The following is a 25,919-nucleotide window of genomic DNA, read 5'->3' as shown; positions in this document are numbered from 1 at the left end:
GAGCTCAATACAATGGTCTTCTACTTCAAGAGCAACGTCGTCGACCCTCCAGCCTTTATCTACGTCGGCAAGGACAAAGTTGAGAGTAATGTCCGTCTAACAAGGCTAGTCCCCTCCGAGCTAACACTGGCAGAGATGAGGATCTCATAGCCCACGGCTGGCCAGAAGACATCTGGTTTCACGTCGACAACCTCAGCAGCGCACATATCTACCTCCGCCTTCCCCCACCCAACACCTCCGACCAATGGAAGAACATCCCGCAGGATCTCCTCACGGACTGCGCTCAGCTTACCAAAGCCAACAGCATCGAAGGCAACAAGAAGGATAACATCACCGTGATATACACGCCATGGAGCAATCTGAAAAAGACGGGCGATATGGCGACGGGGCAGGTGGGTTTTAAGGACCAGAAGATGGTGAGGAGGGTTTATGTGGAGAAGCGGGAGAATGCGATTGTGAACCGGTTGAATAAGACGAAGGAGGAGAGGTATCCGGATCTGAGGCAGGAGAAGGCTGATAAAGAGCGGGAGGAGAGGAAGAAGGAAAGGATCGCAGCGCAGGAGAAGGTAAGCCGTTCATTCCACGCTTGCAATTGGGGTGTCTGAGCTAACGTGTGAGGTGCGAGTAGAAGAAGGAAGATGCGCGTATTGCGGAGGATCGAGCGAAGCTCAAGTATCAGAAGGACCATATGTATGATGATCTGCATACGGACGACAACACGGCGATGTCGAGCAATCAGGACAGGGATGCGGACTTCTTGGACGATTTCATGTAGTTTCGGATGCTAGAACGCAGCCCTGTGGTTAGCGGTCGCTGAGTGGAGCTGACGAATTCTAGCTCGTAGCGCATCTCATCGAAAATCCGTTTTAGAACAGCTTATGCTCAAGCGTCATATCGTTCTCCGGCTCCAGGCCCACGCAGGCCCTCATGATGTTGACGAGAGCACTGCGCTGCTTAGCCAACGCGTTGACCACCGGCGTCCCGGGCGGGGTTAGTGGCGCTTTCAGCATGTAGGACAACACGCTCAATACGGAATGAAAGCCCTTCCACTCTCGCTCACCGTCTTGACGCCACTGGATGCGCGTGAAGAGCTCGGTGATGAGGACCAGGTCGATGATGAGAGGCGACGCTAGTAAGGAGTCTTCGCAGACATTGTAGATGGAGATGGTTTGGTGGCCGCCAAGGAAGATCTGTGATTCAGTCAGGATGCGCAAGCTTGTAGTTGGAAGAACAGGGGCTGACCGACCTCGGCGTAGTACTCGTCGAGCGCGCGTTTGTTGTCTCCCACAGCAGGGACATACTTGATAACGACGCAATGATCTGGATGCTCACCCTCCTTGTACAGCACATGGTTGGCCGCCACCATATCGTCGACCACATTCGACTTGCTGATTTCCTTACTTCGGAATTGCTTCTGTGACGACAAGTTCATGCCGTCATTATTGCCAAGATGATTGTACGAGGCGATGGATGTGAGCTTAATGCCGGCACTGATCAGAAAATCAACCAATGCTGACTTCATCTTCGTCTGCCCTGACTTGAAGTCATCGCCGCCGATGAACGCGCCGTGCTTCTCCGCCAGCTGGATACAGCCCGGTACGAACGTGTTCTGCGGCGAGCCGTTTATGAAGGGTGCATTCTCCAAAATGCTGGCTACGGCGAAGATGGTGGAAGGTGCAATCTCGGTGTGGCCTTCCTCGATGGATCGCATAAGGTTCTCGGCTGTATCGTTGACGCCTGGTATGACGTCGGCGTAACGTTCTGTGTTCGCTGTCCAGAGGACGATAACCTTGTCGAGGTCATGCACCCGCTTGAAGTTTCGGATGTCGTGACGGATGAGCTCGACGTGATCCTGACACGCGTGCGATCCCCTGTGCGCATTGTCCACACGCTCGCCTTGGTTGGCTGCGATGAAGTCCGGGTAGTAGATGCTTGGCAAAGGTACCATCTGAGCCATCTCCTTCCGCACCAAAGACTTGAGTGTGGGCTCCAAAACTTGGGCGCGATCCATGGCTGCTGCCAGACTGAGGCTCGAAATGTCCCAACCGCCGATTATGAGGTGGTTGGGGTGCACCATTGGCAACAGATCGTGCAGCGGGATGTTGACGTCTTGACCTGTGCGCGCATCTGTGCCAAGTTTAATCGTAGAGCTCATGACAACAGATCCGTAGTAGTTGGCGGCCTGCGGCCCCTGGCGAGTCTCCCAAGCCAGGCCCCGCCGGTTTGCGATGATGCCTGCGGTAATGGTAGAGCCATTGTTGCCACCCCACCCCACGAGCATTACACCAAGTTTTGACGTTTTCGTGCTCGTCCGGAAGTTATGACGAGTCTCCTTTGGAACAGCGGTGAGCCGGCCATTATCATTCAGGACATCTGTTGTTCTGTATATATACTTGGCCTCGACGGCGTCATTGGAGTACACAACGTTGGGAGCGTTGACATGGAATGCCAATCTGTCTGCTTGGGTAGTCGCGCTTGATGCGGTTACAGAAGCTCCACTGACTTCGGGCCACGTCGGAACCCCAGGTGACGAACCGTTAGCTTGCGATGGTCCTGGTGGCATCTGACTGTCTTCGCAGACTGCGTGTGGAGGCATAGCAGCCTATGACCTTGGAACAAGATCGACAGCAAGAGCACGCTGGTCCTGAGTTGGCTGTCAGTTGATGAGGAGTGAATAGAAGAACCGTGGACATCAGCGGTGTTTGCGGCCCTCACACGTGCTGTAAATATGGAACCGCCCAAGACGTGTTGCGAAAACAGTAGAAAGCAAGGAAACAAAGGGAACAGCAGAAGCAGGATCTACTCAGTCTGATTCGCGGCTTCCGGAAGTCCCCATCATTGCATGATTTCGGTGCTACCAGCAATGGCAGCGAGTTACGTAGCGACACCATTGGATTGCGGTGGATAGTTGTTGCTGGAGGAGAAGTCTCGCTCCGGGCACAGCTCGTGTCATCACGAAAGGAACATCAGATGATCCGTTCCGCTCGGTCATGCGAGTCATGCGTGGACTTAGCAGGGTTCGCCAACGCTCTGGGGATTATTGCAATAACCAGATGGAGGCAAGCGGTGGGTTTGGTGGGAATTGGTGTGAGAGTGACAAACGATTTACGTGGAACCGAACCACCGGAGGTATACCAGATAGGAAGGCTCCTCAACAACATCCGCGAAGCTCGGCCTTCATTATGTTTGCGCGGCATGGCCACTGTCACAACCCGCCGAATCTGCGTTTCGTTCTGCTGTGCTGAGCTAATGCTGGTGGATCCAGACCTTCTGCGGGGAACCTCTGGACAACTCGATGTGCTGTTGCTTCGACGTCGCACCGGAGAACGGAGCCGTTGCGATGTACATCCCTGGAAGCAAGATGCTTGTAAACGGTGGTCGCTGAAAACGCAGAAGACCACAACGCGACGCGAAGCATAATCTCCTGCGCCGTCCGTTCGTACAGCGAACGTTTCTCAGGCGACGCAGTCTGTGCGCTCGTGTTTGGCTGCGCTGATCACAACCAGATGCCGCGGCACTCGCATGCAGGTCGCCATCGCGCCACCACCGAAAGTTGGGACGCGTCACATCAAGCTGCACCTCTGTATTAGAGCTCTATTTCCGTTTAGCAGCAGCTGCATGTCCACCACTAGAAGCTGTTTTAGGTCTCGATGGCAACGGTTTACCGCAGAATAAGCAATTTCGACCGGGTCGTTTCTGTTGCTGGGTGACATTAGCGCTTGCCTACCCGGATGAGGCTCACTCACTAGGTTGAAGTCAATGCGCTTGCTCTCATAAGACATCTTATATCTCACCTTGTGGTGTCCATTTGCTCTAATCGTCCTCATCTCATCATCGAACATATCTCCTCACAGCCAGTTCTGCGCATACAAGCAACATCAGCTACGAAACAGAATACCGTTCACACAAAGACTTCACCGAGACAGACTTACACCTCCAATATGCGCGCATCCATCCTGTTCGTCGCGCCATTCGTGGCTGCTGCGTACGCTCAGAGCTCCGCTGCTGCCAACTCAACCGTGAGCATACAGAGCAACTAATTCGTCACTACTCCGGCGCTGACGAGACTACCTATAGGCCGTCGCTATTTCCAGCGGATCAACAACCATCTCTACTACCGTCCCCTACTCCAATGCCTTCACTTCGTACCTTACCATGACCAACTCACTCGGCGTGGTAACGGGCATGCCCAGCGTTGTCACTTCTCAACCCAGCGTTGTTACTTCTCAGGCCGCGTTGCCGCCAGCCGTGACCACCCAACCAACAGTTGCCACCATACCCGCTGGGCTGCCCGTAGGCGTTACATCTCTCGCGCAGAACATCAGCGGCTCAGTCACCTACTTCGTCGTCAGCGTCGGCAGCTCAACAACGGCGGTCATTGGTGGCGCAGCGGCAGGTGCATCGGTAACCACCGGCGCATCCGTTGGTGTGGCAAGTGGAAGTGTAATTAGGAGTTCTGGCAGCGCTGCGAGCGGTGGTGCCGCGAGTGGCAGTGCAGCCTCGTCCGCTCGCGCTTCATCGGGCTCCGCCGCCGGGTCTGCGTCAGGCTCTGCGACCACACGCGCAAGTGCGTCGGGCTCCTCAACTGCCTCTGCGAGCGCCAGCTCTTCGTCGGGAGCGGCTGAAACCCTTCACATCGCTTCGGCTGGCCTCCTTGGCCTCGGCGCGCTCTTCGCTGCGCTTCTGTAAGAGTCTGTGGTGGTTGGTTCAAAAGCGATGTTGGTAGAAGGGTGCATCTAACGGATTACGACTGCTCGCTATTGTATGTATGCTGGCCTTTGTCTAGCGACTTGCATGGTTGGCGCATGGGCGGAATGACAATACCCGAGAATGAGCGTATCACATACCACGTTTGGGTAGTCCATAGCTTGTTAGTTGTACATTGAAACGCCATGTCTTCATCTGATCCCGCTGTTGCGCAAGACGGCTGCAGGGCTTCCGCCTCCGCATCAGTAAACAACCCACCTCTAGGGTTCTTGATCTGCGCAGCATCCCTTGCCGCACTTAAAGGAAGCCATAGTCAAGCCATCAAATCTGCCATTGCCATCGATGTTGTTCGTTGGAGATTTGTGAGTGCGGTCATAACGAGGATTAAGACGTTACTAGCTCGAACATCCCGCTATTGCTCGTCAACAGCACACTTAGCACACAACACCGCCCGCCACAGCATATCACTGCGCAGACTCTCCGGCAAGATGTTTGAAAACGTTATGGACGAGTCGACACGAAGACAGTACCTCGCTGACGACCCACCAACCGTGGTTAAGCTTGCCATCAAGCCTCACTTCGATGCGTTAAACGACCAAGAGAAGAAGTACGCTCACTACACTTCTCGAGCAGCTTTTTCTGGGACGAGGATCAATCTTCGGCAGGTTTCACCCGAGTCGGAACCGATCTACGATTTCATACTCGAGCTATATAAGCATTGCAATGGTATGCGATTCCCCCATATATCGAGTGTACTGCTTAGATAGCACTATCACTGCGCGTGGGATATGACACCGTGCCCTAGTAGCATACAAGTCGTGTCGAGTGAATACCTGACGGTTAGCAGGCGACTGGAAGAAACTTGCATCCGAGGCTGGCCTCTCTGATGACGATCTCAAACACTTCATGAGTTACTCGGCGCAGTTTCTGGGCAACACAGGCAACTACAAGTCCTTCGGGGACAGCAAGTTCATCCCAAAGTTGTCTTCGGAGAAGTTTGCGGCCATTGCTAAGCTCTCTCCGAAATCGTCGAAACTATATGACACGTTCAAGGATGATCTGTACGAGTCGAAGGCGCCTGCCCAGATGCACCTCGGATACCCAGACAAAGGTCACGTATCAACATATTACCCTGATTCGCCGAATATCACGCATGACGAGATTGAGAAAGTGTCCTCTTTCTTGAAGAATGAAGGCCTAATGCCAGAAAATACCCGCTTGCGGAAGACGCACGCCGGAGACTTTGAATTGCTAATTGCCTCGGCGGTCGATGATCCTGAAGCTCGCGATGTCAAGAATTCAGAGTGGACTTTGGATGGCGCTCTAAAGGGCAAGAAGCTACGTCTGGTCTACGGAGACTACTCTACTGAGATGGCTAAAATTGCTCAGAACCTGATGGAAGCGAAGAAGCATGCTTTGAACGATGAAGAAAGCAAGATGCAGGCTGAGTATGTGAAGTCGTTTCATGATGGCTCAATGCTCGCGCATATGGAGTCACAACGGCACTGGATCCGTGACAAAGGCCCTATGGTCGAGTGCAACATCGGCTTCATCGAGACGTACCGTGATCCGCACGGCATCCGGGGCGAGTGGGAGGGCTTTGCAGCGATGGTCAACAAAGAGCGCACGCGAGCTTTCGGCAAGCTTGTAGAGTCTGCGCCCAGTCAGATTCCGAAGCTGCCATGGCCGAAGGAGTTCGAGAAAGACAACTTCCTCGCTCCGGACTTTACCAGCCTCGAGGTATTGACCTTCGCGGGCTCCGGTATCCCGGCTGGCATCAACATCCCGAACTACGACTCGATCAGACAGAATGAGGGCTTCAAAAACGTGTCGCTTGGTAACGTACTGAGTGCGGAGTCGGCCAAGGAGCCAACCACGTTCCTTAGAGACGAAGATCAGGACGTGTTTGACAAGCGCAAAGATCCTGCGTTCGAGGTACAGGTCGGCTTGCATGAGCTGCTTGGTCATGGTTGCGGGAAGCTGTTGCAAGAGACAGAACCAGGCAAGTATAACTTCGACAAGCAAAATCTGCCGATGAGCCCGGTCACTGGCAAGCCCGTTTCGACATGGTACAAGCCAGGTGAGACTTGGGGTAGTGTCTTTGGCGGCATGGGCCCGTCGTACGAGGAGTGCCGCGCCGAGAGCGTTGCGATGTATGTCCCGACAAGAAGCCACAAAGCGTCCATGGTTATGTCAACGCTAACGTGTGCCAGGTCTTTGTGCCCGGACTATGGCATCCTCCAGATCTTTGGATTCGGTGACGGCAAGGAGGATATCAATAGCGAAGCCGGTGAGGTCCTGTACGTATGCTACCTCCAAATGGCAAGAGCTGGGTTGTGCGCGCTGCAGTACTACGATGTGGCCTCGCGCAAATGGGGTCAGCCTCACATGCAAGGTCGGTCCCGCACGCCGTCCTTTTCGTCTCTTACTCATCGCTGACGTTGTTGCTGCCTTCTAAAGCTCGATTCGCCATCTTGCAAGTCTTTCTCGAAGCTGGAGACGACTTTTGCCGCCTCGACCATGGCAAGGAGGATCTATCCGACATCAAGGTGTATCTCGCCAAGAACAAGATTCAATCACACGGACGACCAGCGATCAACAAGTTCTTGCAAAAGCTGCAAACCTTCAAAGCCACGGCGGACTTCGAGGCCGGCAAGAAGCTCTACGAACATTACACGAATGTCAATGATTGGTACGCGAACAAGGTGCGACCGGAGGTGCTACGCCAGGCCAAGCCAAGAAAAGTCTTTGTGCAGGCCAACACCGTCCTCGAGGGCGACAAGGTCGTGCTGAAAGAATACGAGCCAACTCCGGAGGGCATGATCCAGAGTTTCGTCGACCGAGACTATATCTAGGTAACGTCAACATAGCCATGAGCGCGTGGTGCGCCTTGAATGATGGCTGCGGTGAGGTAAGCAGGACACTGTTCAGGGCCGGACGACCAGGACATCTAAGAAGCCACAAGAGGGCATCGAGCAGCTCTATATCTCACTTTCGCACGTTTTCTACGAAAGCGTAACAATTGCAATTATGCTATCTCAGCGCACCGCCGAGCTTGTTGGTGACAAGCAACCCACTCTCTCGCCTGCACCTGCCGCTGTGGGAGATGGGCTCGGACTTCGGAGTTCGATGCGCTTCACGCCTATCAATGCCACATCAACCAGTGGACTTGAATGTAAACATAAGTATCAGGCGTTAACCTGTGGATGACTCGTTCCGCACTGGTTTGGTAATAATGCTGCTGTACCAATTTTGCTTCATCGCATTCACTTGCGTCGCTTTTTGCCGGGAGGTCACCTTCCCTCCAGTCTCCGGCGTTCAGCATGCACTTGGATATGCGCCAGACTCTACGCCCAACCTGAGTCTTGACCTTTCCACTATTTTGTTCTCTGGACTCGCGACGTACGCGAACCTGCCATACGTGCACTGTCTGGCAGGCGACGACCACCCCATTGAGAAGTACGACATAGCCATAATCGGTGCCCCGTTCGACACCGGCGTGACCGCAAGACCAGGCGCTCGTTTCGGACCCGGTGGTATACGACAAGGCTCGAGGCGCATTGCTGCACAGTTCTCATGGTCCGTCTACACGGGGCGAAACTACTTCCAGGAATGGGCAAAGGTTGTGGACTGCGGTGATGCTCCGCTCACTGTTCTCGACAATACCATCGCACTGAAACAGCTCGACAAGACGCACAGAGTAATCTCTGGCCGGAAGGCTAATGCCACAGACTATGCTGTTCCTCGCATTATCACGCTAGGCGGCGACCACACTACCACTTTGTCTGCGTTAAGGTCGACCTACGACCACTGGGGCGCCGTCAGCGTCATCCATTTCGACTCGCATATCGACACCTGGGACCCGGCGGTCCTTGGCGGCGGTATATCGCATTACGCCGGTGTCAACCATGGAACGTTTCTTCACATCGCACACGAGGAAGGCTTGCTTCTGAACACGTCGTTACACGCCGGCATTAGAGCGCCCGTGTCTAATCCCAAGTACGATCTCCAGCATGACAGGGCTTGCGGCTTCCACATCGTCAGAGCCAGAGATCTGGACAAGCTGGGCATGCAGGGAATCATTGAGAAGCTGAAACACCACGTCGCCGGTACCAAAGTCTATATTAGCGTTGACATTGACGTCCTTGACCCGGCTTTTGCGCCTGCCACGGGCACTGCAGAAGTTGGAGGATGGACTACGCGGGAGTTGCTCACGATTCTGGATGGGCTGAGTGGCATGGAGGTCATTGGAGCTGATGTCGGTGGGTTGACGGCCATCAATCTATATGATTTCCGATTGCTTACTTGACACAGTGGAAGTTGCGCCTATTTACGACAACCCTGGCGAGACTACTGTACTCGCCGCTGCGGAGGTCTGCACAATCTTGACACTTACCCTTCCTTAGGGCGCGGGACGGTGCTGACGGTTCCTACAATGCTTATAGGTCGTTCACTCTTTGATCGCACTAATGGTCGACACTCCGGTCGAAGGACGACTATAGACAGTCGCGGCTGGCTGCTCATGGATGGTGTGATGAGCATGATTTTGTGCAGTGGGTTCAACCACCGATGCAGCGGCGCGCAGCGAGGTGGTAAGATCTTCATGTGCGATATGGAAGGAGGTTGTACGACGTTCTCCGGCGAGACGCCATTCTACGGGGCCAGTACCCTTACAGGTGCGAGAAAGACCTGTGGCTATAAGCGCTCCCCATGATTCGAAGGTCTCCGAGCACGTCGCCGTACCTTATTCTTGGAACCAGCATTCGGGACCTCCTCCAGCCCTGAGTCTGCACGAATATATTGTTTTGTCATTTCGAAACACATGACTGCACTGGTTATCGTACAGCCTAACCTCGGGACATCGCCAAGTCGACAGTGATGTGGTGTGTTGCCGTCCTCAGCGCCGCTTGATCTCTGGGCATATTCAATGGATTCCGCGATTCGGTGGCAAGATGTTGGACTCTGCATACGTGGACCATAGCGGCAGTGACTCCCATCATCCTCGCTGTAGTGACCGCCTCATCCTCGGTAAGTACTTGACTTTTCGAACTTCTCCCCAAACTGCTTGAGCCTACATTGCGTTGCGAGACCTATCTGCACCGAGCATCACCACGTGTTTCTTCATCCCCCATCCCATTCCACAAACATAGCTTCGAACCGCAGACACCATGGCGGGGTACGACTTCGGCGACCCCTGGAACTACAGGGTGTTCAATCGACGAATGCAAGATTGGGAGGAATGGTACGCCAACCAAGGCTTCGAGGGGCAGCCTGACGCATATACTCCAGAACCCGGAGGCATGGATCTTATGGTACCCTCCGGGATCTTTCCTTACGAAGACGGTCACGTGGATCGATACCATCCCTTTGGGCTAGCGGACATGCGAGGCAGCGGAGGCAGCGAGCCAGAAGATTCCTGGAGCGGGCCAACAGATTGGAGATACCAGCCAGATCCGTGGGGTGGATACGGACTGGAAGCCAATGCCGAGATGGCCAGGTACGGCCAAGGCCGCATCGAACCCTTGGAGACGGATGCGGAAGAGGAGGCCTGGAAGTCGGAACCCTTCTTCCCGCCTAACCTCGAGCAGACCTACTGGGGCCGCCGCGATCAGCCCGGAATCGACAGGTTCCACCCGTACTTCCCTGGGTGGGCGCCTCCGGAGGGACCCCAGCGGCCGAATGGATGGCATATGCCTGTGGGTGGCGAGTATGGCATCTTGGCTAACGACGAGCTGGCGGTTGAGGGGAACGTTGACAGTCGCCATATGAGGGATGGTTACGGGAGGTTGCCGCATGGCTTTTACCTTGATGACGAGGACTATTACATCGGTCGACTCCGTGGTGCTCGTCGGGTGGAGCGGCATGAGATGGCTAACCCTTGGGGGTGGCATCCGATAGTGAGGGACGACTACGAGGATAGGCATTCAGGACCTGGCGGCGGCGGAGCGTGAAGGCTCCTCCGAAAACGTGAGGCCAGAGCGGTTACTTTTATAACCCGGTGATGTGGTGTTGATGGTGGTGGTAATGATCATGACAGTACAATAATGCTGATAATTCCGATGGTGCTGATCGCTCCTTCCGCTGTTCCGACTGCGACGGCATACTCCCGGCAAGCAGGAAGGAGTCGTTGAAAAGGCTTAGTCACGTGGATAGCAGCGCTGAAGTGATAAAGCGAATGTTGTACAAACCCGCGGCGTCTGTGGAATGTGGCTTGCGTAGCACACGTCTTGGAATGCAGTCAACAGAAGGTTCTCCCGCATCAGCATTGTTTGCTAGAGCACTTAACTCTCGTGGACCAACAAACGTCACCCGGTGTGACCATGTGACACACCTGCGCCCCGTTCACTTCATCATAACCGGAGTTTCCGCGCATTCACTACACCCTGCAGGTACCTCGCCGACGACCTTCGACCTTCGAACAGCTCTGCAGCAAACCTCAACCTCAGCACTCATCACTTACACCACCCATCACTTATACCAACAAAGCCACCGGCCAACCATGGCGCTAACCAGCATTTCCCGCCGCACGCATTGGTTCGGTGTCGCCCTCCTCTTCATCTCCTCCATCCTCCTCCTCATAACCACCATCTCGGCCCCAATCTGGAACCACGTAAGCCTACTTGACGTCACTTTGACCAACGCCACCTCCCTGCGCAACTCCTCCGTCACCTTCGGCACCTTCGGCTACTGCATTCTCGATGTCCCGCCCGTCGCCACCCACCAAGACTGGTGCACGCACCACAAAATCGGCTACGCGCCCGCGGACATCATGGCACGCATCGACCACACCTCCTTCTCCGAGATGGCGGCGGGCACGAGCGACAGTCTAACGCGGGTCATGGTCCTCCACCCAATCGTGTGCGTGCTCGCGTTCGCAGCCTTCCTGACATCACTGGGAAGCGGGATTATCGGCTCGCTCATCGGCGCCTTCATCGCTTTCGTCACGTGGGTGCTTGTGCTCATCAGTCTGGCGGTGGATTTCAGCCTGTTTAGTATCGTGAAGCATCACGTCAACCACGACAAGAGCGGCAGCAAGGCTACCTACGGTTCGGCGATTTGGCTTCTGCTGGTGAGCTTCGTCACGCTGTTCTTTGGGATGCTGATCGTGTTCTTCACCTGTTGCACGCATCAGAGAGAAAAGCGGATCGCAGGCCAGAGGGCGAAGGAGGAAGGCACCTACCCGGCGGCGAGTGCGGGTGGGACTGATGGTGTGGCGGCACCAAGGAAGAAGAGGTTCGGCATCTTCTAAGCGGTTAGAGATCAACTGCAACGTGTGGCGAAGCTTGTTGTGTCTGTTTTGGTAGCTCCGAGATTTTCCCCGGCGTGCCAGTATGGTGCTTATGCAAATTGCTGGACACAATGCGGGCATAGAGATATGAACGCTAGATAGCGACACCATGATTGACGGTTGAGTGGATTTGCAGGAGTCGGTGACGACGGTTCCAGAGCGGGCGATAGCAACATTATTAGCTTCCTTGTAAGACTGAAGAGCTCACAACTTCCATAACCGTCGCTCAATCATCGTCGTGTATCTTGATCCCATTTTCCTCATCGCCTCCTCCATCATGGCCCGCTTCAAGCATAGCCATCGAGCCATCGTTCCCCTTCAATCCTCCTTCTGCATCTGCACTCTCATGCGGCGCAGTCACCATCTTCCTCGCCCCCAGCTTCTTCTTCCCCACAGCTCCATCAACCTCCGTTCCCACCCCCTTCTCACTATCCACTCTGTCCTTCTTCCCCTCCTTCCTCAGCCTCGCCTTCTCCCTCTTCCTCCGATTCCGCTCCAAAGCCTCCTCATCCTTTCGCTTCATACTCTCCACCCTTTCCTCAAACTCCCGATCCGCCTTCTCCTTCTCCACCTCCTCATCCATCAATCGTAGGCGCTCATACTCGCGCCTGCGGCTCGCCTTGTAGACGTGAAATTCGCCCGATCCAGCACCGGCGGAGGAGCCTTGGACGTTTGCTACAATTTCCGGTGGAGGTGCTAGTGACTTTGTCTGGCTGGTGCTTGAGGGAGGGATAACGATGTCGCGATCCGGGTGTTTGAAGAGCGCTTGGACTTGGGCGGATTGCTGGGTGGTGGGGGTCAGGGCGCGGCGTTTGGTAGGGCGGTGTGAAACATTGTCGATGGAGGTGGTGGCGGACATGGTAATCACGAATCGTATCGAGCATGCGCTGAGCCAGATCTCCGGAGTGCTACTGCCATGGGCATGATGGTGGGTACTGTCTGGTCGACACACCATGTTTCACATGTTAGTCCGAGTCATGCTGCTCTACGGTTGGCGATATGTGGCAGTAAGAATGCATGATCCTTCTCTCTTCTCGCAGTGGCTCGTTGCGACTATCAACACAACCCTAAACAATGGACTACCAGAACCGCGCTGGATCTAAGTTCGGCGGTGGAGGTGTCGCCTCGCAAAGCGCGACCAACGCTGACCGGAGGGAACGGCTACGAAAGCTTGCACTCGAGACCATCGACCTCGACAAGGACCCGTACTTCTTCAAGAACCATGTCGGCTCCTTCGAGTGTCGACTGTGTCTTACCGTCCACCAGAACGACGGCTCATATCTCGCCCACACCCAAGGTCGCAAACACCAAACTAACCTCGCTCGTCGCGCAGCCAAAGATGCACAGCTTGGCAAGCGGCGCGAAGAGGAAGGCTATACCGGCGCCAACGCCGTCCAGGTGCGTCGCAACGTGGTCAAGATTGGTCGCCCGGGCTATCAGATCACCAAGACTCGCGATCCAATCACGCGCCAGCAAGGACTACTCTTCCAGATCCAGTACCCGGATGTGGGCACGGACGTTGTGCCGAGGGTGCGCTTTATGAGCGCGTACGAGCAGAAGGTTGAAGAGCCAGACAAAGCCTACCAGTACCTTGTGGTGGCGGCAGAGCCGTACGATACTTGCGGCTTCAAGTTGCAGGCGAGGGAGGTGGACCGCAGCTCGGACAAGTACTGGACGTGGTTCGATCAGGATAGCAAAGAGTTCTGGGTGCAGATTACCTTCAAGACGGAGCGAGAGGAGCGGTATAGCGGTGTTCCAGGTTTGGCACCGAGTGCGTCGAGAGGCCTGCGATAAGCGGATGTCTTGGCGTTCCCGGACGAATGATTATGAACGCGGTTACACCTGTGGTTGAAGCAGAGTATATGACGAGATCATGTACTTCACCGGCTTGGCACGACGGACGGAGAAACGGTGGTGGAGTATAACGAGCTCGCTCACGCTCCCAAAGGTGATTGACGCGTAGGAAGCTGCTTCCGTATCCATCACAATCTTCCCAGAAGTGCTGACCACTGCTAGCTGTCGTGACCGAACTGCGGCTGCCTGCCACACCCTCGTCCGCTTCAAGGCATTGCTTTGTCACAAGCTAGCGCAGCATAAAGCTAGGCGAGTGTCCTCTGTCTGCCTTAGGTCGCCAACTCTGTGAAGCTTGCTCAACATGGCCGGTGCAAGTCGTTCTTCTCGTCAACTTTGCACGTTCACAACTCCGTTGACAAACAACAAGTGTCTTACAAACACCTTTGCTGCGGCTTGAACCACCCACCACCTACACGAAGCTACATCCTCTCTCCGCCAGAAGACGTCGAAGTATGCCTGCAAGATCTGGCCTGTGATGTGATTCCAGAGTATACCTCTGTCATGTCACCGACGCTGGCGGGTTCGGACGGATGATCGATAAGGTAATCCGTGCAATTCGCACTTCAAATGCCGGCAGTGAGACCACAACGTCACCTCTGTTTATCAGTATGGAGGGCTATGATCACGGCTGTAACGGGGTGTTGCAGCTCATATCACTCTACGTTCCAGCGTCCGACAAGGTGTGGCTCTTTGAAGTCGCGCAGATGGGCGCCTGGCAGTCACCTCCTCCGGGTCCGGATCACCAATTTCGCTGGAGGGCCTACTGGAGAGCACGGAGCTCACCAAGCCTTGTGGGATTGTCGGGTCGATTGTCAAGCTCTGCTTGGCCAATATGGCACCGAGCTTAACTCAGACTCCATCATGAATGCCCAACTGCTGGACCTTGCAATCACGACCAAGCACAGACAACGCAAGAAAGTCAGTGCACTGTGCATGGCTGTGCAGAAACGCGTCATTCTTCTGGATCAAGGACGTGCCTGGCTTGAAGACAAGACATCCGGCGAGCTGATAATGAGGGCTGGTCCAATGAGGGAAGGGCAGCTGGCTGCAGAGCTGAAGCTCCCCTGTCTGAACGAAAAGGTCCGCCAGAGCAATGACGCTTGTGAGAAGAAGAGGGCCATGGCAGAGGCGCAAGCTCTGTCCGACCTAATCGACAGTAACTTCTGGGACGGGACGAAAGCATGCGCGAACCTTCCGTTACCGGACGCTATGATACGGTATGCTCCGGGCCATGTCGCGACCCCACCAATCCTACACAGCCATTATGAAGCGCATCCGGCACTAAGCGAGGTCCGCCGCGCCGTAGTCGAGCTCGAGACGCGGAAGCGTGTATTAGAGGGCTGGGTGCAGGAATCTGTCCTTTACCTCTATCGACGAACCGAAGTTCTGGGCAAACAAATAATGGCGCGAAGCTGAAGACGATTCGCCGGAGAAAGGATCCAGCAACGGCGCAGAGGACGAGGGTTAACAAGGTCGGTGGAGAAATCGCACTGATACTGGTATTTGGGGTTGCGGGTCAATGAGCGTTCAGAGTCACGCCAGGTTACGGCTGGATGCATGCGATAGCGTTGGAAAGAGCTCGTACTTGTGCTAGTCCTATCTGTAGTACTGTCTGGCTGTTTTATAATTTAGACCAAAAAATACGTTTTGGGACCATGCAGCACTCCCACATCTGCAGGCGGGCAGCTCCGCTGCATTGCAACCGCAGTATCGACAGCACCAGAACTTGATCCATTGTGGATTTCAACGCTGTACACGAGACTCCACCATGCCACTGCCGTCAATCGATCCTCCATTGATCAACTCATCCAACCCTTGGGCGACCAGTCTTGAAGACCTGCAAGCACTGTTTGATTGCCCAAACACTGGCGCTGTAACAACACGTACGAGCTTACTGCATGGATTCGAGCATGATCCGAAGGTCCATCAATACGTCTTTTTCAGTAGCCACGACCACAATCACGTCAAGGGCAAGCAGGAGGGTGCTAACGGTAATCATTATGATGGCAGCCTGAACACTCTCGGCTACAGCCCAGTAAATCTGAGCACATATTTAGCAACGATCGCACGTGTGGTGAGCGATTCTACACTCCCAGAACAGAAGAGGAGCAGCAAGCCGTTTATCATCTCCGTTACTGGTAGTGCTGAAGCCGTGCTTGAATGCTATCAGCACATTCAAAGAGCGCAGTCTACAGTCAACAACCCGTTGTGCATGGAGATCAACCTTTCCTGTCCGAACATTCCGGACAAGCCACCGCCAGCCTACTCGGGTCCTTCGTTGGCGGAGTACTTGCGCATCCTGGGCGAGCAGAGACTTGACCAAGGTGGAAGAACTGTACCTATTGGCATCAAAACACCACCGTATACCTATCATGACCAGTTCAAAACGCTGATTGATGCGCTACTTGCGTCCTGTAGCCCACAATGTCCCATTGATTTTATCACAGCAACGAATACACTGGGCTCCAGCTTGGTCCTTGCCGACGCAGATGGCACTCCAGCGATCAACTCAGCTTCCGGCGCCGGGATTGGCGGCATGGCGGGAGCTCCATTGCATCCTTTAGCTCTGGGCAATGTTAGGACGATACGTACTATGCTTGATCAACATGACAAGCTTCGCAGTATCGACGTTATCGGCATTGGAGGCGTCGGCGATAAAGCCGGATTTGACAGAATGAAGGCTGTCGGTGCGAAGATCGTCGGTGTTGGTACAGCCTTGGGGTGTGAGGGTGTTGGCGTATTTGGAAAGATACTGCATGAATGCTGAAGACTGCACGGTTCGCTCGACCATGCTGGAAATCTACATCTATCAAGCTGTCGCTCGCCTTATATCTCCGGATACACATCTCTAATAAGTGTCAGTTTGCGAAGTTCAGAACATTCGAGGGTGATGGAAACGACCTACGTTCTTCTCTTCAGTGGCAGCTCCTTCCGCACCTTTTCCACATAGCCAAGATCGATCTCTGCGAAGATAACCTCCGGCTCATCCTTCTTCTCGCCACCAAGCTCAGCAATCACCTCGCCCCACGGACTGATAATGATGCTGTGACCGTAGCTCGTCCGCTTCTCATTATGCGGTCCTACTTGCGCGGCCGCAAGAACGTACGAAGTGCATTCGATAGCCCGAGCCCGCAGTAAAGGTAGCCAGTGCGCCTTGCCCGTGTCTGGCATGAAGGCTGAAGGGTACAGCAAAATGTCGGCTTTCCGTCGTTTCAAGGCCAGCGCAATCTCCGGGAACCGTAGGTCGAAACAAATCATCGAACCGACTTTGCCTACCGGGGTGTCGAAGGGAGGCAGTATCTCGCTGCCGGGTTCGATCGTGTTGCTCTCCTTCATAACCGGACCGCCTTCGATCTCCAGGTCGAATAGGTGCAGTTTCTGGTAGCGATGTGTGATCTGGCCGGTCTCATCGATCCATATCAGGGTGTTCTTGATCCGTTTACTGTCGGGATTATCACTTGGTTCGTGTATGCCGACTGAGATGGGAAGCTTGTGCTTCTTTGCGTCGTCCTGGAGGCCCAACACAAAGATAGACTCTTTGACGGACCTGCATAGCGACTTCGACTCCTCGGGCGACCCGCCAATGTAATCACTCGCCTCAGGTAGGAATACTGCCTATCTAATGCGTGATGAGCCAGGGGGATGGGTAAATGGAGAGGATCGATGCGAACTGACCTTTGCGCCCTTCGCCACTGCTTTCTGTATCACATGACGGCACTGTGCTAGGTTGTGTTCCATCGATGCAGTCGAAGTGATCTGCCCCACAGCCTGTCACCATCGTTAGCCTCAAGTCTCCACCACATCGGGAGGCTCCCAAGGGGGCAATTACCGCTAACGCCATCTTGCCAAATGCCGACTTGGTTGTCCAAGGTTGTTTTCGAACCATTGGGAAGGCTTTGGACGGATAAATCACGGGGTTTTGTAGCAACGGATTGTTGTGGCGGCAAAGTGTCAACCGTATGTATGTCATCAGAATGCTTAGTGCATCGGTGTCGAGATCATAATGCGCCCAGGGCTCGATCTCGATGCCCAGTCGTTGTTGCGATTCAACTTCAATGAACTCGCGAGTCAGGCTAGTCAATGTTGGCGCACTCGGCTCATGGTGCTACGCCGGCTCTTCAACCTCACATCAAACCACCATGACAACAGCATCTCATGTATCAGCAACTCCCAGCTCCTCTACAGCTGTATATACACCGTCATCAATTACGGTCTCAAGTTTAGATACTACTTCCTTCGTTTTCCCTACCTACACCTCCTTCCCACCCTTCTACACCCTCCAACCCAACCTTACGACACGCGCTCGCCAGCTCGAGCTCTGGAGCACGCTTGTCACCTCCTACTGCGCTCACTACCACCTCTTCCGACTCTCTCTCTCCAGTCTTCCCGCTGAATTGTTCCATAATGCTTCCATTCACCGCTCGCTCAAGCTGTCCGACATCCGGCTTGTGCTCGATGACATGAGCAAGCCGGAGAACGGAGCGCGAATAGACTGGATCCCATCCACCACGAAAGGCGAACAAAGCAGCGCATGCTATGTCTTTTGGCGGACGCCTGGGGAGTGGGCAGATTTGTTGTACGGCTGGGTGGATGAGATAGGGCAGAAGGGCGCGGTGTTGACGATCTATGAATTGCGAGAAGGCGATGTTGTGAGGAACAAGGAGTGGCGAGACATGGATGAAGGAATGCTGAGGAAGGTGTTGAATGTGCTTGTGAAGAGAGGGAAAGCACAGGTTTTCGGGCAGGAGGAGAATGCGGGTGTGAAGTTTTTCTGAAGGCGTGACGTTCTTCACGACATGTGCACAACACTGTTCCACCAACGGCGAGCAACTTGTTAGACTCTCGGTAGGCATGCAGCCAAGGTCATGCTGCTGGATTAAGAAGAAAACTTTGCGTGTGCTTGAGCTCGACCTAGGCATGATCGTCTCGCTCAAAGCAGCTTTGCCCATTGCGTGTTGGAACAGCAATTTCGAGACGTCAAGCGCAAACTCGACAAAGCCGAATATCAGGTTCTCAGCCTAGCATCAAATGTCAATATACACGGAACCGGAGTCAACCACCTTCCCAATCAATGCTGGTCGGTCAACGCCGCCTCGTGAAGCAGCCATTCTTCGCTCCATCGGATCTCCTGGGTCAACGCCGCACTCAGCAGCCACTCCTTCTTAACAATGCGAGCTCGAAGACCCTGCTTCTCAGCCAGAGTGCGAAATGTCTTCCACAGCTTAATGTCGGCCTTGTCCATACCGGACACAAGGTAGACGAAATCATATTCGTCGTCACCCTCCTGCTGCTCCGAACCCTCTCCATCGCCGTTTGAATGCTGGTGGATCCGGCGCTTTGGCAGCGTGAGGCCGGTACGACCTTTGTAAAGATATGCATCACCGCCGTTGATGATGATGATCTCTTTGAACGTGTCGAAACCTCCCGCGATACTTTCTGTCACGAAGATGGACCACCCTGTAAGCAGCCTGTGCTGGTTCTCTTTGGCGCGTTCGAGCCCGTCGGCAAGCTTGAACTTCCAGGTAGTTTCGCCCAGCTCGTCCTGCAGGAGCTTTGGATCGTCTACGAGCTTGTTCTGGTTGAGTGCAACATCAAGATATGTCGGGTCCACCACAATCGGACCGTTGGCGATCGCAGCAACAAACTTGCGAGTCGTTTTGATCGAGGGCGCAACCAGTATGTTGACCTGCGACGGATCTTGCGTGACCTCCACGCCCAGCATTCGAAGCTTGGTTTTGTCGACGTCTTCCTGTTTCAGATTGCCATGCCAGCGGTCATCGCCTGTGGTCATCATCCTGAACATGACAGGTGGCAAGCTGACATTTGCCGCTGCCGTTTTTGCCTTCTTGCCTGCCTTGATTGGCTGTGTCTCTCCGTCACTCAGTTCGCTACCCTCAGCAGTAGCCTCATAATCCGATGCGTCACTCTTGCGCTTCTTGCTGGCAGGCGCTGCTGATGGCGACGAAACGAAGTCATCTGAATGCTCAGAGCGCCGCCCACCGTAAACGACACCGCCCTTGCGCTTGCATTCTTTTTGAAACTGCAGCATATCAAGAGCTTGAGCATGGGTCTTCTCTAGACCTACAGCTTTCGCAGCGCGGCCGCTGGTTGTGATCATTGGGGAGAAGTTCTCTTTCTCATCATCTGCCGTCCGCGGCGTTGCCAGCGACTTGCGTGGTCTACCGCGCGGCTTCTTTGCAGTTCGTGGGTCTGCGTCTGGAACGGCGGTACCATTGTCCAAGCCCGAAGCCTCCAGATGAATAGCATGCCGGGTTTGTTCCTCGTCATCTTGTTCGTCTTCTGCGGCTTCAGCGAGAGGCGTAGGCGCACCGGGAAGAACGAGTTTTGATGGCGTGGTTGCCACGTTAGATGCGGGCACTGTCTTCCGCGGTGATGGCCGTGGCTTTGGTTGCGCATCAGGCGGGCGGACAGCCTTTTTCGGCGACTCCCGTGGCGGTGGGAAGTGTACTTGTTCGATCTTCTTCATATCTAGAGGGGTTTGGCCGCACACCTCACTAAGGTTTGTTCCGGCCGGAAAGTGCGTGTACCGAGGATTCGCCAGCGTTTGAACAGTACATTTGGCATAGCTCTCCTCCAACCACAGATGATTGATGATGTGGATGTTCCACTCCTGAGCGGCTTCACACTTCTCGCTACGTGTATGAGCTGTGATAAGATGCGTATTGTCCTGCTTCATGGTCTTTGTGAACTCTGCGCCGCAGTTCTTGACTAGGTTCTCGAGGTAAGTTCGAGCGTCGCCATTGTAGTTCGAGATACTGATTTTCATGTTCTCGAATCCTGGGATGCCGTTGCGCGGCACAGGATAGTGCATCAGCTTGCGAAGAGGGTTAGTGTACTTGTTCTGATTGATAACATGGTACAACCAAGAAAGGCTGGCGACCTCTTTCCGAGCGCGAGCTGCAGCAACATAGTCTGCGCCGTCTCGAAATTGACCGATGTAGATGTCGGCTTGGTTGACGTTCTCTGTAAGCGTGCCACCGCCATGATTGATGAGCTGCCTGAGCGTATCACGAAGGTGTTCGCCAAGCTGCAAGTCCGCCGAGAGTTTGATCTTCTTTGACATGAACGCATTCAAATTCTTGCGTCTGTCAGAAGGTGAAGGCGGCGGTGTGCGTAAGACGGACCCCGTCGGCACCGCAGTTGTCGCTCCTTCCAGATCAGGCGCATCACTGTTAGCGGGCTTTGGTAGGCGTAACTGCCGATATGGCGGATCTGGAAACGTGTACAGCCTCTCACTGATCTTCTTGCCAAGCTTCAGGCAATCATCGAACCAATGCGGGAGCACTATCTTGCAGTCCACATTCTTCGCTATGGCCATCCGACACTTGTCGTCATCGTCGTCCAATGTAACAATATGCGTAGTAATCTTAGTAAGTGGTCCGCTGTACTGCCCCCCTAGAGCCATCACTCCGGCGATGATAGCATCTTTGTCGCCGTCCGGGAGGTCTCCGCAAGTCAGAACCACATCCTGGAAGTATTGGCTCGGGTCTGGGCTGTGCTGCCTGGCTCCTGCCTGCTTGTTCTTTGCTTGACTTGTGTACACCCATGATGGCTTCACGACAGTAACCCCTGATTCTATCGCTGCGTTGTATTGTGGAAAATCAATGTCGGTGGAGATGATATGCGTGACGGACTCGAGGGCTTCGATGTGGCGATCACTGTTGCGGAGACGGACGACACTCGCGCCGAGTGCTTCGACGATGCCGAGCAGCTGTCCAAAATCAGATGCCAATCAGTTTACCAAGTTGCAAGTGACATACCGCAGTACACTGGTGGCTGCTCAATGCGTTGCTCGGAATTGCGGCGACGGAAAGGTCCTCAAACAAGTTACTACGCTCTGCGGCTCCCTCCATCGTCGCTCTCCCTTTTTGCACGACTACGCTGCCGTGTCTTGTATCTGGTTGTGCATGCAGTAGCAGTGTCCTTCGCGACAACTTTCGAGGACGCGTTCCGAAGTGGAAGGCAACTCAACGGAGCGGGGCAAAAAATCGCGCTAGGCGGCACGATCACGTGGCTCAATGGTATTGGATGTGAAACAGGTCAGTCGTCCAAATGACGGCGATCAGAGAAGTCGCGGTTTGAACAGTACCAATCAAGAGGGTATTCATGTGCGCCGTAAATCTACTCTTCCTTCTCTATGCGGCAGCCGCAGCCTTTTCGGGCAATGCAGCCTCGTCGGTCAGATCTGTTACGGCAGCTTCGAGCTGCTCTTTACGCAGCACCGGGTCGATGCGCTCCTCCTTTGGCGTCTTTGCCTCCTTGATCAATCTACGCAGCCCTTCCACAAGACTTTGCTTTTCCGCTGAGCTCGCCTCTGCACTACCAGCCCAGCGTATCTTACACTCCTGATCGACAAGATACACGTATCCGCCCTTGTCGTTTAGCAGTCCGATAGCCTCCTTCATGATGTCTGTCACACCCCTACGGACCATGAAGTACCGCTCCTGCTCAGCCGGTGTACGGGTCTTCCGTAAGCCAGAAGCAAAGATCTGCAGAAGCCACCATTTCAGAAAATTGTTCTCGTAGTTGATCTCAACTCGCTGTGCAAGGTCCTGGTTCTCCGCCAGTACTCGATGCAGATCTGGGTTTTGTTCCTTTCCGCAAAATGTATCCACCTGGCCTTGCGCCCACATGTTGCTTACAATGCTTACGACGGACACTTTGTTACGCATGACTTCAGTAGTGCCACGACCAAGCCCACCGTAACCGTCAGCGATCCCTCGTCTCACGACGTCCTTTGCAGCTGTCTTGCCAAAGAAGTTTGGGAACCACAGGGCAACATCGCCCCTAAACAACCGCTCAGGCGCAATGAAGACTTTGCCCTTGAAGAAGCGCATATTACTCCAGTCTCTGAAATACGGCTTTGCGATCTGCTTCGTCATGTTTGCCCTCCGCTGAATATGTTTGTCGTAATTGTGGAAATCATCTCTCCGTTGCCGCAGGGTTCGGCGATCAAGCCCAATGTTGTCTGTCGGCTCAGGAGGATCCGGCATTCCGATGGGCCGTGTCAACGGGTAAGGTGTGAAGTCCTCATCGTCGTCATGTTTCTTACGGAGATCTGGCCCTGTTGGCGTGGGCCGGAACACAGCGCGCGGCGCTGCTGCGGCCGGTTTCGCAGCTGGCGGTGGCTTCAGAGCTCGTTTCGAAGAGGGTGGCAGCGTTGCCGGCGGCCGCAAATACTCTGGATTTGCAGGAGAGGATGGTGTTTTGAACGTTCGAGGTGACGATGGCTTTTCTATAACCGCAGCGTAGCATCTTCGCTGCACAAGACATTCAAGATGTGGTGATATTGGATAGGCGAGCCGGCGCATCACTCGTAGGCATGATTTAGACGGTGCCTTCATCGTTGGCAGACTGGGTGGTGCGGTAGGTACGCAGGATCAGCGCAGTCAACAGGAACATTGACACTGCTCAACACATTAGGTTGTGCACATGAAGACGCATGTGAACATGAATGGATTGACTTTACGGAGGTGCCACAGCGGACCGTTGCGCCACACTCCCTAACCGCGGCGACGCATAGATACATGTACCAACTCCCTTACAGCCTCTCGCAAGCACATCGGCTATACGAACCATGCACAATGGCCCATGGCGGACCTTCTTTGTTAGGAAATTCTATGCGCGACGGCGACCTGTGCAATCAGCATGGTATCGCGCAACTGCACCTGACCGCTTGCGACTCTGGAGATAATGGCATTGTTCAGGCACTTGAGCTTGCCAGCGGCCTTTTGTGCGCATCGATTGTTGCCGTCACCGTCATGAGGTGACCGCTAGACCTCTAGTGCGTATGGCTATCTCACAAACAGTCCGCGTTCGTGGGAATCTATAGACACGAATTACCCAGCCGACCAGCACATCGCAATTGGCCTGCCTCGCAACCACTCCATCCTCATTGCATCACATCCCCGGTGCTCCACGCTTGTGGTGCAACATTAACCATAGGAGAGGTATTGTCCGGGTAGAAATTCATATCGTCAATGTCCAACGCACAGTCGAAGTGATCAACCAACATGTTCTTGCCAAAGTCTGCTTCCAGACTTGGGTCAATGGCCGTTTGCGGCTGCGCCGCTGCGTTGAGATACGCTTGGTGCTCTGCATACGCTTGCTGCACTGAAGGCGTAGGCGCCTGCTGAGCGTATGCAGTCGCTTGAGTGTATGTCTGCGGCTGATTGCTGATGGCATATTGAGGGTGGATGGGCTGACCGTAACTGTTGTAGCTTTGTATCGGCGTGCTGGTTCGGGAATTGGGAAACAGTTCGTCGACATTGATTGGCTGGCCTCCGGGAAGCCCGTAACCACCAACGCTCTGTTGCTGCTCCTGCGGAGTTGGCACCCTCACCCCTCGTACATCTTGCACGTACGGATATTGTGAATGCTGATAGGTCGCAGTGTGAATGTACTGTTGCGTCTGTGGGTTGTACATCAACCCATTCGCATCATATGCCACATTTGACGGTAACGGTCGGCCATGATTGGCGTACTGGTACTGGCTCTGCTCACAGCCGGACGGCGTCTGCTGCGCGAAGTAAGGATGCGAGTCGAAGCCATACGTGCTGTTGAGCGGAACCATTGGTGCCTGTTGCTGTTGTGCTTGCGCAGCTCGTCGCTTGCTTCGAGTGCCGCGGTACTCTCCGTCTGGATCAGCATCGAGCTCGCTGACGTCGTCGGCCTCATCGTCACTGAAGTCACCCTTCCGCCTCTTGTTCGACTTCGATGGCGAGAACTTATATTCCGGATGCGCTTTGGCATGGTTCGCTCGCTCGATGCGCGCCCACTCCTCGAACTGCTGCCTGACCTCTTGGGGCTCCATTGGCCAGCTCTCTCCTGATACGCTTGAGACAACTTGGTGATTGTTCTGGACACACCAGGCTTTCGTCCTGTCAGCGTAGCAAGACCGGTACAACATAAAGCTGTTCATGGGTCTCGTAACATAGCCATTGCGCTTCTCGACTTCAGCGCGACGAGTCTCGGCCGATCGGTTGACCCATTCATCCATGTCCTTGAGCTTAACTTCCAGGTCTTTGGTTAGCACAGAAAGGGGTGCAGTAAGCTTCGGCATCTTCGACTTGTCGAGCTTAGACTTCTTGTCCTTCTTCGACCGGGCAGCCGGAGACTTGGAGATGCGGCCATTGTCGAACGGGGAGTCCGTACGACCGCATGTCGATCGACCGGAACGTGTTCGCATGCCTTCGCTGGCGGTATATGACCGGGGCGTGGGCGGACTTTGGTCCTCGATGTATGGTGTGTAGCCATCTCCCTGGACAACATCAGCATGAGCAAAAAGCAATCGCAAGGTTCACGAAGGAGACTACGAACATAGATGCCCAAGCCTTTGGTGTCTTCTTGGTATGTGGGCAACCGCTCAGTGGAGGTGATAGCAGCATTATGCTTGGCGATTGCATCAAGACCATAATATTCTTCAGGAACGGAACCGCTTTGATTTGCAGTCCTTGAAGTCATGTTCGCAATCCTGGGTCACCGTCCGAAACTGTGGACGGACAACGACGTCTTGAACACGGAAAAGGAAGGTCGATGGTTCTCCAGGAAGAATCAAGCCCGTTGTATCCTGCACATAGTGTTAGCCTTGCAATGCAGCATCATTGGGTTTGTCGCAAGTCTTGCATGCGGCAGCTTGTCCCATCGACACGCATGCTTTCATGAACGACGGAACGCTCGCCTGCATTACATGCTGCCATCATGCCACTTGGGCAACGATGCTCACCTTGCACTAGGATTAGCGGCGATTGGTGGACTGTCTGCAGCCTTTCTTTGCTGCTGCAAACACGCCTTCACCTGCTCTGCGGGTTTCCGATGGTCGACACCTCGCTGGGACCAGTTGTTGTTGTCTGGCGATGCGACGATGAACGAGACCTTTGTTCCAGTGTGTTTGGTTTGATATGATCAAAGAAGTCCTTGCGAGACTTAGACGGGAGCAAAGGGGCCAGTACGGTGGAAAGGATGAGGTCAGGAAGAAAGTGCCACAAGATCTCCTTTGTGCGAGCAGCCTTGGTGAAGTCTTGTACTCACTGTGCAGCAGTCTTCCACC

At 54.3% G+C, this 25,919-nt stretch overlaps 16 protein-coding genes across 16 annotated transcripts; 10 read left to right on the top strand and 6 right to left on the bottom strand.

The window, feature by feature from the left end:
* Window positions 1–639: 639 nt before the first annotated feature.
* On the bottom strand, window positions 640–2,915 carry BAUCODRAFT_29215 (uncharacterized protein). The gene is made up of 2 exons (XM_007673833.1): window positions 1,247–2,915; window positions 640–1,190 (listed from the first exon to the last, which is right to left on the bottom strand). The coding sequence occupies exons 1-2, from the start codon at window positions 2,594–2,596 to the stop codon at window positions 867–869; spliced, it is 1,674 nt and encodes a 557-aa protein (XP_007672023.1). The 5' UTR covers window positions 2,597–2,915; the 3' UTR covers window positions 640–866.
* Window positions 2,916–3,681: 766 nt separating this feature from the next.
* Window positions 3,682–4,963, top strand: BAUCODRAFT_186010 (uncharacterized protein). Its single transcript, XM_007673832.1, has 2 exons — window positions 3,682–4,019; window positions 4,078–4,963. The coding sequence occupies exons 1-2, from the start codon at window positions 3,942–3,944 to the stop codon at window positions 4,687–4,689; spliced, it is 690 nt and encodes a 229-aa protein (XP_007672022.1). The 5' UTR covers window positions 3,682–3,941; the 3' UTR covers window positions 4,690–4,963.
* Window positions 4,964–5,210: 247 nt separating this feature from the next.
* On the top strand, window positions 5,211–7,562 carry BAUCODRAFT_62079 (uncharacterized protein; the record flags this gene model as incomplete). Its single annotated transcript, XM_007673831.1, has 4 exons — window positions 5,211–5,433; window positions 5,552–6,860; window positions 6,921–7,102; window positions 7,168–7,562. 4 exons carry the CDS (start codon window positions 5,211–5,213, stop codon window positions 7,560–7,562), a joined length of 2,109 nt encoding a protein of 702 aa, XP_007672021.1.
* Window positions 7,563–7,942: 380 nt separating this feature from the next.
* Window positions 7,943–9,113, top strand: BAUCODRAFT_62269 (uncharacterized protein; the record flags this gene model as incomplete). The annotated part of the gene is made up of 2 exons (XM_007673830.1): window positions 7,943–8,969; window positions 9,022–9,113. 2 exons carry the CDS (start codon window positions 7,943–7,945, stop codon window positions 9,111–9,113), a joined length of 1,119 nt encoding a protein of 372 aa, XP_007672020.1.
* A 332-nt stretch (window positions 9,114–9,445) lies between these two features.
* Window positions 9,446–10,770, top strand: BAUCODRAFT_186315 (uncharacterized protein). The gene has a single exon (XM_007673829.1). The coding sequence runs from the start codon at window positions 9,876–9,878 to the stop codon at window positions 10,656–10,658; it is 783 nt and encodes a 260-aa protein (XP_007672019.1). The 5' UTR covers window positions 9,446–9,875; the 3' UTR covers window positions 10,659–10,770.
* A 436-nt stretch (window positions 10,771–11,206) lies between these two features.
* Window positions 11,207–11,956, top strand: BAUCODRAFT_61895 (uncharacterized protein; the record flags this gene model as incomplete). Its single annotated transcript, XM_007673828.1, has 1 exon — window positions 11,207–11,956. The coding sequence occupies one exon, from the start codon at window positions 11,207–11,209 to the stop codon at window positions 11,954–11,956; it is 750 nt and encodes a 249-aa protein (XP_007672018.1).
* Window positions 11,957–12,221: 265 nt separating this feature from the next.
* Window positions 12,222–12,854, bottom strand: BAUCODRAFT_20852 (uncharacterized protein; the record flags this gene model as incomplete). Its single annotated transcript, XM_007673827.1, has 1 exon — window positions 12,222–12,854. The coding sequence occupies one exon, from the start codon at window positions 12,852–12,854 to the stop codon at window positions 12,222–12,224; it is 633 nt and encodes a 210-aa protein (XP_007672017.1).
* On the top strand, window positions 12,829–14,131 carry BAUCODRAFT_185871 (uncharacterized protein). Its single transcript, XM_007673826.1, has 2 exons — window positions 12,829–13,954; window positions 14,012–14,131. The coding sequence occupies exon 1, from the start codon at window positions 13,070–13,072 to the stop codon at window positions 13,787–13,789; it is 720 nt and encodes a 239-aa protein (XP_007672016.1). The 5' UTR covers window positions 12,829–13,069; the 3' UTR covers window positions 13,790–13,954; window positions 14,012–14,131.
* Window positions 14,132–14,240: 109 nt separating this feature from the next.
* On the top strand, window positions 14,241–15,500 carry BAUCODRAFT_29212 (uncharacterized protein). Its single transcript, XM_007673825.1, has one exon. It carries the CDS (start codon window positions 14,417–14,419, stop codon window positions 15,263–15,265), a length of 849 nt encoding a protein of 282 aa, XP_007672015.1. The 5' UTR covers window positions 14,241–14,416; the 3' UTR covers window positions 15,266–15,500.
* Window positions 15,501–15,617: 117 nt separating this feature from the next.
* On the top strand, window positions 15,618–16,616 carry BAUCODRAFT_60865 (uncharacterized protein; the record flags this gene model as incomplete). The annotated part of the gene is made up of 1 exon (XM_007673824.1): window positions 15,618–16,616. The coding sequence occupies one exon, from the start codon at window positions 15,618–15,620 to the stop codon at window positions 16,614–16,616; it is 999 nt and encodes a 332-aa protein (XP_007672014.1).
* Window positions 16,617–16,675: 59 nt separating this feature from the next.
* On the bottom strand, window positions 16,676–17,690 carry BAUCODRAFT_144435 (uncharacterized protein; the record flags this gene model as incomplete). Its single annotated transcript, XM_007673823.1, has 4 exons — window positions 16,676–16,697; window positions 16,755–17,464; window positions 17,525–17,617; window positions 17,679–17,690. The coding sequence occupies 4 exons, from the start codon at window positions 17,688–17,690 to the stop codon at window positions 16,676–16,678; spliced, it is 837 nt and encodes a 278-aa protein (XP_007672013.1).
* Window positions 17,691–18,423: 733 nt separating this feature from the next.
* BAUCODRAFT_29207 (uncharacterized protein) lies at window positions 18,424–21,800 on the bottom strand. Its single transcript, XM_007673822.1, has 2 exons — window positions 21,631–21,800; window positions 18,424–21,581 (listed from the first exon to the last, which is right to left on the bottom strand). The coding sequence occupies exons 1-2, from the start codon at window positions 21,721–21,723 to the stop codon at window positions 18,918–18,920; spliced, it is 2,757 nt and encodes a 918-aa protein (XP_007672012.1). The 5' UTR covers window positions 21,724–21,800; the 3' UTR covers window positions 18,424–18,917.
* Window positions 21,801–21,896: 96 nt separating this feature from the next.
* On the bottom strand, window positions 21,897–23,287 carry BAUCODRAFT_29205 (uncharacterized protein). Its single transcript, XM_007673821.1, has one exon. The coding sequence runs from the start codon at window positions 23,212–23,214 to the stop codon at window positions 22,006–22,008; it is 1,209 nt and encodes a 402-aa protein (XP_007672011.1). The 5' UTR covers window positions 23,215–23,287; the 3' UTR covers window positions 21,897–22,005.
* A 112-nt stretch (window positions 23,288–23,399) lies between these two features.
* On the top strand, window positions 23,400–23,740 carry BAUCODRAFT_185838 (uncharacterized protein). The gene has a single exon (XM_007673820.1). The coding sequence runs from the start codon at window positions 23,455–23,457 to the stop codon at window positions 23,638–23,640; it is 186 nt and encodes a 61-aa protein (XP_007672010.1). The 5' UTR covers window positions 23,400–23,454; the 3' UTR covers window positions 23,641–23,740.
* Window positions 23,741–24,587: 847 nt separating this feature from the next.
* Window positions 24,588–24,779, bottom strand: BAUCODRAFT_47482 (uncharacterized protein; the record flags this gene model as incomplete). The annotated part of the gene is made up of 1 exon (XM_007673819.1): window positions 24,588–24,779. A coding segment is annotated over one exon (192 nt), but the record flags the coding sequence as incomplete, so codon positions are not given.
* A 415-nt stretch (window positions 24,780–25,194) lies between these two features.
* BAUCODRAFT_185821 (uncharacterized protein) lies at window positions 25,195–25,908 on the top strand. The gene has a single exon (XM_007673818.1). The coding sequence runs from the start codon at window positions 25,332–25,334 to the stop codon at window positions 25,767–25,769; it is 438 nt and encodes a 145-aa protein (XP_007672008.1). The 5' UTR covers window positions 25,195–25,331; the 3' UTR covers window positions 25,770–25,908.
* Window positions 25,909–25,919: the final 11 nt, after the last annotated feature.

Source organism: Baudoinia panamericana, assembly GCF_000338955.1.
Source record: "Baudoinia panamericana UAMH 10762 unplaced genomic scaffold BAUCOscaffold_1, whole genome shotgun sequence".
Taxonomy (NCBI): Eukaryota; Fungi; Ascomycota; class Dothideomycetes; order Mycosphaerellales; family Teratosphaeriaceae; genus Baudoinia; species Baudoinia panamericana.
The sequence above is the reverse complement of the archived record's forward strand: the minus strand, read 5'-3'. Positions and strand labels throughout refer to the sequence as shown.